The 9,418-nt window shown below is 48.4% G+C and overlaps 1 protein-coding gene and 1 long non-coding RNA gene across 2 annotated transcripts; both read right to left on the bottom strand.

Moving 5' to 3' along the window:
• Nucleotides 1-484: 484 nt before the first annotated feature.
• LOC143774873 (uncharacterized) lies at nucleotides 485-2,833 on the bottom strand. Its single transcript, XM_077262648.1, has 2 exons — nucleotides 2,028-2,833; nucleotides 485-1,907 (listed from the first exon to the last, which is right to left on the bottom strand). Exon 2 carries the CDS (start codon nucleotides 1,682-1,684, stop codon nucleotides 485-487), a length of 1,200 nt encoding a protein of 399 aa, XP_077118763.1. The 5' UTR covers nucleotides 1,685-1,907; nucleotides 2,028-2,833.
• Nucleotides 2,834-5,116: 2,283 nt separating this feature from the next.
• Nucleotides 5,117-5,671, bottom strand: LOC143773399 (uncharacterized). Its single transcript, XR_013215166.1, has 3 exons — nucleotides 5,484-5,671; nucleotides 5,348-5,400; nucleotides 5,117-5,222 (listed from the first exon to the last, which is right to left on the bottom strand). It is a non-coding gene; the product is annotated as an uncharacterized LOC143773399 (long non-coding RNA).
• Between the last annotated feature and the right edge of the window lie 3,747 nt (nucleotides 5,672-9,418).

Here is a 9,418-nt window from a genome sequence, read left to right as displayed (position 1 = left end):
GAATTCACTATTTCTGACACCTGTGCAGGTGAGCATAGATATGCAGTGTGTGACCACCATTGTCCCCTCAATTTGTGTGTAATAGATTATGTATAAAGAAGAAAAAATGGTGGTTATACAAGGCAGTTCTCTACTCACCAGGTCAGGTGTCATAACTAGTGAGTTTTTGACACCTGACCTGTTCAGTAGAGGTCTGCACTGTATTTCCACCATTTTCTCTTCAGACTGCCACACTAGGCACAGACAAAAAGAGATTATGGAGATACATGTAATATTTTTTGGCCCACCTCATATCTGTATACTAAAGACACACAAAGCTGCAGTCTTTTTATTTTTAACTACTGGAGATATGATGTGGCCCAAAAAGTAAGTGTGTGGCGAAGTTTCTTGGCGTACGGTGTATGTTGCCGGCGGCGGAAGACACAATAAACCAAACATAATTGTGGCAAATCAAACTTTTTTTATTTTGTAAACAACTACAAAATTAATTTACTGCGCTGGCTTGGGGTAGAGTGATGTAAACGGGGGTGTGAAGAACTGAGGCCTGGCTAACCGTGGACGACGCAGAGGTGGCAGGAGAAGGGGCAATGAAACTAGAAGGGTCTGGAAGTTCGGGGATGGGGCTTGACACGTGAGAGGCTTGAGACGCACTGGAAGGTTGAGACAAACCTGACATTACAGACACATTGGGAGGTGAAGGGGGAGGAATGCTAAGAGTCCTCTGTTTTTTTTTTTTCTGTGGTTTTTTTTTGGTTTGCCTGGTTGTGGGAGGTCTTGGTGGGCTCATATGGTGTGGCGTGGTGGCGGGTGACCTGTCAGGGTCCGGCTGCACTGTGTCAGAGTCCATAGTGCTCGTAGATCGTGCAGCCATGCCAGAGTCCATAGTGCTCGTAGAGCATGCAGCCATGCCAGAGTCCATAGCACTCATAGAGCGTGCAGCCATGCCAGAGTCCATAGCGCTCGTAGAGCGTGCAGCCATGCCAGAGTCCATAGCGCTCGTAGAGCGTGCAGCCATGCCAGAGTCCATAGTGCTCGGAGAGCGTGCAGCCATGCCAGAGTCCATAACGCTTGTAGAGTGGAAGGCCATGCCAGGGTCCTGCTGCATCGTGGTGGTGGCGGTACGGAAGGCCATGCCAGGGTCCTGCTGCATAGTGGAGGTGGCGGTACGGAAGGCCATGCCAGGGTCCTGCTGCATCGTGGTGTCAGTGGAGGAGGTCCAAGCAGGAGCAGCGGATGTCATGGTGGTGGCGGTGGGATGTCCAACTGCACTCGGCATAGTGGTGGTGCTGTAGTGGTGTCCGGCTGTGGAAGGAATTGAGGTGGCCGTGCAGTGGGATGCAGCAGAGGTTGGCATTGAGGACAATCTTGACAGTGAAGGCACAGGTGGATATACCCCCACTGTCTGGTGGAAATACCGACTCTGCTGCATAGCCTGCACGTAAGCAGCATTGCAGGCCTGCATGACACTCAGCTGGAGATCAGGAGTAAGGTGTTCCGACATGCCCTGCTCAATTTGATTAAAAAAATGATGTGCTGGCCTCTGGAGGTTGGCTTTCACTTTATCAAGGCTTTTGGTGACCTCCTGGATACGTGCATTCAAGAGGCTATGTGAAACATCCATTCGGTCACCCAAAGCCTTGATTGCTTCGTGTAAAACCGAGCTCAAGTGCAAAAACTCGGGCATGAGTGACCTGTCCGAAGCCCTCTGCCGCTGCCGGGAGGAGCCCAAAAAAAAGGGGGCAGTGGAAGAGGACTGCGAAAGGGGAAGACCTGATGGACCAGCTCCCTGGTCTCCAGTTAGTGTGGAAGGCCCACTTGCTGCTGCGCTGCTGGATGGCTGGGACGGGTCCGTGGCTGTCGGATGAAGGACTGCTCCAGAACCTGGGCCAACAGTAGTGCTGTATGTGCTGTGAAAAAAGGAAAAAGAAAATTACTATCAAAAATTTACCAGACGCAAAATCCTGTGGAATATAAAAATACAGATTATGGCAATAGAATACAACCTAATGCACGTGATAAATACTTACGTTCTCTGGGCAAGGACCAGTCTTAAAAATGACAGTACTCGATGGTATTTTTAGCGTCTGATCCTTGCTCCTGAACCACTGGGAACACGGCTCTCTTGACGCAGGTCCTTGTTGAAGCGGTCCTTCATCGAACGCCAACGTGTTTTGACTTTGGATACTGTTAAAAAAAAAGTTGTGGTCAGAAAAAGGACTTTTGGCCGTGCTCACACATCCTCCCGCTGTGAAACCTAAAAATTAAAGAAAATCATTAAAGTTTGCTCAATTAAAAAGAAAGAAAAAAGATGCTGAGAAATGGCATGAATAGGAAAGTCAACATACAAAAGGATTCCAAAAAAAAAAAGTAAAGAAATACGAGTGGAAAGAAAGGAAGATTCAAGAATATTACACTTAGGACAGTCAGCCTTGTATACGTACCCGCTGCTGTCTTGCCACCGGACCTTGACTCCGCTGCTCCTGCCCTGTCTCTGCTGCAGTAGAAGAGCTCTAAAAAAAGGAAAAAATCAAATTGTCACATGTGTCGATGTCACAGTGAATACTTACCAATCTGACGAGCAGGGCCGTATTTAGAGTTTCTGCTGCCCTAGGAACTTTTCGTGCTGCCTCCCCCATTGGCGAGTATGACTAATGCAGACACTATCGGCAGTGACTTAGGCTACTTTCACATCAGCGATTTTTGACATTTGCGGCAGATCCGGCAGTTTTTCCGCATCCGTAACGGATCACTTATGGCAACACTGTGTTCGGCCTCATTCATTCCCTATGGGACTTGCAGCACTTGCGGTTTTGCTGCGATCCGGCAAATGCGGTACTTGCAGCAACAGGAAAAAAAAATGCTGCTAGCAGTGTTTTTTTTTGTCTCGCCTCAAGTGCCGCACATGTCCACAAGTCCCATAGGGAATGAATGAGGCCGAACACAGAGTTGCCGGCCCGTAAGTGATATGTTACGCGACAGATGCGGAAAAACTGCAGTGTCTGCCGCGAACGGAGAAAATCGCTGATGTGAAAGTAGCCTTAGCAAACCTTTCCATTAGTTGTCATGTGAGAATCTGGTGGATCTCATACACCGTACATGGTCAGTTGATTCTGCCACGGTTGCAAGGTTTGGCTGACAGATTTTTAAGGGCAACCCGTCAGTCGATTCATACTACCAAAACCACGGGCAGCATCAGTCAGACTGCAAACAGGGAAGTTTATCTCTGCAATGCTCTGACGTTTCAGAGAGAATAGTGTGAAGAGCTGGATGGGTAATTTAGTGAGAGGACGGACTAATCTGTTGCTATCGTCTGTGGGCTTCTCACTCCATGTCTCTAGATCAGGGGTGGGCAATTTATTTCCCCGAGGGGCCAGATGAAAGTCCATGACTGTTTTGGAGGCCGAACCAATAGCATGAAAATAATTCTACTCAATATTAATTAATATTAATTGTACCACTTAATATTGAGCAAAATTAAGTATGCTGACACCCGCTATATATCTTTAAACCCCCCACAGCCCCTTATATACAGCATGAGCCCCACACAGCCTCCCCATATACAGCATGAGACCCACATAACCTCCCCATATACAGCATGAGACCAGCCTCTCATCTCCTCAGCAGCCTCCCCTCTCCAGCCTCTCATCCCCTCTCCTCAGCAGCCTCCCCTCTCCAGCCTCTCTTCTCCTCCCCTCAGCAGCCTTCCCTCACAAGCCTCTCATCTCCTCCCCTCACCAGCCTCTCATCTCCTCTCCTTTCCAGCCTCTCATCTCCTCTCCTTACCAGCCTCTCATCTCCTCTCCTTTCCAGTCTCTCATCTCCTCTCCTTTCCAGCCTCTCATCTCCTCTCCTTTCCAGCCTCTCATCTCCTCTCCTTTCCAGCCTCCCCACACCAGCCTCTCATCTCCTCTCCTTTCCAGCCTCTCATCTCCTCTCCTTACCAGCCTCTCCTCACCAGCCTCTCCTCTCCTTTCCAGCCTCTCCTCTCCTTTCCAGCCTCTCCTCTCCTTTCCAGCCTCTCCTCTCCTTACCAGCCTCTCCTCACCAGCCTCTCCTCTCCTTACCAGCCTCTCCTCTCCTTTCCAGCCTCTCATCTCCTCTCCTCAGCAGCCTCCCCACACCAGCCTCTCATCTCCTCTCCTTACCAGCCACTCCTCACCAGCCTTTCCTCTCCTTACCAGCCTCTCCTCTCCTTACCAGCCTCTCCTCTCCTCTCCTTACCAGCCTCTCCTCTCCTTTCCAGCCTCTCCTCTCCTTTACAGCCTCTCCACTCCTTACCAGCCTCTCCTCTCCTTACCAGCCTCTCCTCTCCTTACCAGCCTCTCCTCTCCTTTCCAGCCTCTCCTCTCCTCACCAGCCTCTCCTCTCCTTACCAGCCTCTCCTCACCAGCCTCTCCTCTCCTTTCCAGCCTCTCATCTCCTCTCATTACCAGCCTCTCCTCTCCTTACCAGCCTCTCCTCTCCTTACCAGCCTCTCCTCACCAGCCTCTCCTCTCCTTTCCAGCCTCTCATCTCCTCTCCTTACCGGCCTCTCCTCTCCTTACCAGCCTCTCCTCTCCTTACCAGCCTCTCCTCTCCTTTCCAGCCTCTCATCTCCTCTCCTTACCAGCCTCTCCTCACCAGCCTCTCCTCTCCTTACCAGCCTCTCCTCACCAGCCTCTCATCTCCTCTCCTTACCAGCCTCTCCTCTCCTTACCAGCCTCTCCTCTCCTCTCCTTTCCAGCCTCTCATCTCCTCTCCTTACCAGCCTCTCCTCACCAGCCTCTCCTCTCCTTACCAGCCTCTCCTCACCAGCCTCTCCTCTCCTTTCCAGCCTCTCATCTCCTCTCTTTACCAGCCTCTCCTCTCCTTTCCAGCCTCTCATCTCCTCTCCTTACCAGCCTCTCCTCTCCTTACTAGCCTCTCATCTCCTCTCCTCAGCAGCCTCCCCACACCAGCCTCTCATCTCCTCTCCTTTCCAGCCTCTCATCTCCTCTCCTTTCTAGCCTCTAATCTCCTCAGCAGCCTCCCCCACCAGCCTCTCATCTCCTCTCCTTACCAACCTCTCATCTCCTCCCCTTACCAGCCTCCCCTCTCCTCACTCACATCAGCAGACTCCTGTCTCCTCTCTCACCTCACTCCTCTCTGCAGCTTCCTCTGAGTCCTCACACACTGCCCGCCTCCTCTCCCTGCTCACCGCCGACTTCAGTATCTTCTCCCACAAACATGTCCATCCTGCTTCTCTACAAAAAAGCAAAATGTCTTCCAGCTTGAAACGTGTAAATCACCACAATCTGTGTCTCCCCTGTATGTGCATGCTGAGACTTATAGTGCCACAGCAGCTGAGACAGGACGGAAGGGCTCTTACCTGCAGACAGCAGCCGTGGACCTTAGCAGGGTCCCCCCTCTGACAGGCAACATCTGAGGGGGCAGACAAGCACAGAGGTGAGACCCCCAATATCACCAGACCCCCCTGATGCTCCCTGTACAAACCCCCCATTCACCTTCTCACCACATGGGGGACAGTACTGGCAGAGCACAAGAAGTGCAGCACTGAAACACTTCCCCCGCAGATGACACAGAAAGGTTCCTTGTTACCAAGGAGACAGGAAATCCTCGGGCTGACAGCAGTTAACTCCTTACTGTCTGTGCCGTCACCTGCGGAGTATCCCTGAGGGCTCTCACACCTCCAGTCTGCTCCAGTGCTCCTACATAAGAGCGCGCAGCGTGTCACATGACCCACGTCAGGACCGTGATACACTTGGGCCTGCTGCTTAAAGGTACAGCACCCATTTCTGCCCCATACAGTAGTCAGGGCTGTAATGCCCTGATGGCGGCCCTGCGCCTGAGACCCCCTCCCCCCGCAGCAGCCGGGACTGAGGTGGGAGGGTGGGGCGACCCCGGACTTTCAAAAAAAAATAATTTTTTTTTTCTTAAACTTGCTCAGGTGCCGCCCCCTGCATTGTCCCCGCCCTAGGCATGTGCCCTCGAGTGCCTAGTGGCAAATACTGCCCTGCTGACGAGGCAAGTACTCACCTCACTGACATGCTCTACTTCCGACGGCCCAGGACGAAACTCCTCACCAGAAGAATCCGAAGAAGACATTCTGATGCATGTAGAAAGAAATGCAAGAAATTAGGACATGTAGAGACAGAAAATAGAAAATAAAGGCATTGGATAGGATATACTCACATTGTTCAGTGGCTTGTTTTCCTCCAAGGATGTAGCCGGCGTCTCGTCTGCTTCAGAGTCTGGTGAGAAGTGACCTGCAACTGTCAACACCCTCCCTTTATCACCTTGATGGTGGGGGGTGGCTTATCAGTGTCTAGACATGTTTTTCTCTATTGAAACACATGCGTTCAAGAACGCAACCAAACGCATGTGCTTGTAAACGCATGCGTTTACATAGACAGCAATGCATTTTTTTGTCGCAATTCTTGCGCAATCGACCGCATGCGTTTCCAGGCGGCAAATAGACGCCTCTAAAAATTACTACATGTTGCATTTCCGTGCCAAGCCGCAAACGACGAGACGACGCATGCGTCGTCAAACGCGGCAAGACGCGAACAAAAAAAACCCGCATGCGTCGCTAATGTTAAATATAGGAATACACGACGCATGCGTTTATATGCGGTACAAACGCTGCGACCACAAACGCAAATGTGAAACCAGCCTTAGCTGCTTTGTTCTTGAAATAATACAAAGTCTAACAGTCTATTCAGCAGGACTATCAGCTATGTATCCACCAGACGTCTTCACAACACAACTGATGGTCCCAACCCCATTTGTAAGGTAAAAAATCCACTTATTAAACCTGACAGGGCACACTTGTGAAGTGAAAACCATTTCCGCTGACTAAGTCTTGAAGCTCATCAAGAGAATGCCAAGAGTGTGCAAAGCAGTCATCAAAGCAAAAGGTGGCTACTTTGAAGAACCTAGAATATAAGACATATTTTCAGTTGTTTCACACTTTTTTGTTAAGTATATAATTCCACATGTGTTAATTCATAGTTTTGATGCCTTCAGTGTGAATTTACAATTTTCATAGTCATGAAAATACAGAAAAATCTTTAAATGAGAAGGTGTGTCCAAACTTTTGGTCTGTACTGTGTATATATATATGTGTATATATATATATATATATATATATATATATATATATATATATATATATATAAATAACTGCACTGCTCAAAAAGTAAAGGGAACACTTAAACAACAGAATATAAGTCGAAGTAAATAAAGTTTCTGTGAAATCAAACTGTCCACTTAGGAAGCAACACTGATTGACAATCAATTTCTCATGCTGTTGTGCGAATGGCATAGACAACAGATGGAAATTATTGACAATTACCAAGACACATTCAATAAAGGAGTGGTTCTGCAGGTGGGGACCACAGACCACATCTCAGTACCAATGCTTTCTGGCTGATGTTTTGCTCACTTTTGAATGTTGGTTGTGCTTTCACACTCGTGGTAGCATGAGACGGACTCTACAACCCACACAAGTGGCTCAGGTAGTGCAGCTCATCCAGAATGGCACATCAATGCGAGCTGTGGTAAGAAGGTTTGCTGTGTCTGTCAGCGTAGTGTCCAGAAGCTGGAGGCGCTACCAGGAGACATTCCAGTACACCAGGAGACATGGAGGGGGCCGTAGGAGGGCAACAACTCAGCAGCAGGCCCGCTTCTTCAGCCTTAGTGGAAGGAGGAACAGGAGGAGCACCGTCAGAGCCCTGCAAAATGACCTTCAGCAGGCCACAAATGTGCATATGTCTGCACAAACGGTTAGAAACCGACTCCATGAGGATGGTCTGATTGCCCGACATCCACAGATGGGGGTTGTGCTCACAGCCCAACACTGTGCAGGACGCTTAGCATTTGCCACAGAACACCAGGATTGGCAAATTCCCCACTGGTGCCCTGTGCTTTTCACAGATGAAAGCAGGTTCACACTGAGCACATGTGACAGACGTGACAGAGTCTGGAGACGCTGTGGAGAGCGATCTGCTGCCTGCAACATCCTTCAGTATGACCGGTTTGGCAGTGGGTCAGTAAGGGTATGGGGTGGCATTTCTTTGGAGGGCCTCACAGCCCTCCGTGTGCTCGCCAGAGGTAGCATGACTGCCATTAGGTACTGAGATGAGATCCTCAGACCCCTTGTAAGACCATATGCTGGTGCGGTTGGCCCTGGGTTCCTCCTAATGCAAGACAATGCCAGACCTCATGTGGCTGGAGTGTGTCAGCAGATCCTGCAAGATGGAGGCATTAAAGCTATGGACTGGCCCGCCTGTTCCCCAGACCTGAATCCGATTGAACACATCTGAGACATCATGTCTTGCACCATCCACCAACGTTACGTTGCACCGCAGACTGTCCATGAGTTGGCGGATGCTTTTGTCCTGGTCTGGGAGGAGATCCCTCAGGAGACCATCTGCCGCCTCATCAGTAGCATGCCCAGGCATTATAGGGAGGTCATACAGGCACATGGAGGCAACATACACACACAACTGAACATCATTTTCTTGTCTTGAGGCATTTCCACTGAAGTTGGATCAGCCTGTAGTTTGATTTTCCACTTTGATTTTGAGTATCATTCCAAATCCAGACCTCCATGGGATATTCATTTTGATTTACATTGATCATTTTTATGTTTTATTGTTCGCAACACATTCCACTATGTAATGAATAAAGATTTGAAAATGAAATATTTCATTCAGTGATATCTAGGATGTGGTATTTTAGTGTTCCCTTTATTTTTTTGAGCATACATATACACCTCTATACAATCAATGTCAACGCCACAATAACAAAATGAACTCCTAGCTGCCAGCCCAATCTTTTATACTGGACGGTTGGACACCCGTTACAGGTGGCATATGGCTTCAGGGGTGCCGTTTACAGAGGAAGAGGAATGGAGCTATTAAATTTTATATACTGTATTTAATCTGGAAATGTAGGCAGTGTTTATAAAAATATACAAAGATTTTACAAAATGGGAACAAAACAATATGGTGTAAACATAAACAATTATTTAAAATAAATGGGATAACTAAAGAGAAGTACTGAACCTGATTTTGCAGGAATTACTCTTATCTTTATGGAGGTAAGTGCATCGATTAGGAAATTGGAACAGTCTCACAGTGAACTGTGCCTTCCAGAAAATAAACAGTGACAGAAACCCAAACTCATTTTCTTTAGATCAAGTTTACACACACATACCTCCCCTTGGTGAGTTGAGCTCCTAATCATATTATAATAAAGTCCAAATTACTTTCCAATAAATTTATATTTTAAATGGAATTTGCCACTTCCAGAAATGCAATTTGTCTGTAGATATACGGTAATAGTAATCTGCAGTTAAATAGTGTTTAAATCATGTCTGATAGGCTTACTTTAACAGCAGCTACAGGGAGAAGATGAAGTTTTATCCTCCCTGCAG

This window comes from Ranitomeya variabilis, chromosome 5, assembly GCF_051348905.1.
Source record: "Ranitomeya variabilis isolate aRanVar5 chromosome 5, aRanVar5.hap1, whole genome shotgun sequence".
Classification (NCBI taxonomy): domain Eukaryota; kingdom Metazoa; phylum Chordata; class Amphibia; order Anura; family Dendrobatidae; genus Ranitomeya; species Ranitomeya variabilis.
The sequence above is the reverse complement of the archived record's forward strand: the minus strand, read 5'-3'. Positions and strand labels throughout refer to the sequence as shown.

Excerpts from the sequence above, each read along its gene's own strand:
- LOC143774873 (XM_077262648.1), bottom strand. The coding sequence starts at position 1,684 with ATGCCCGAGTTTTTGCACTTGAGCTCGGTTTTACACGAAGCAATCAAG.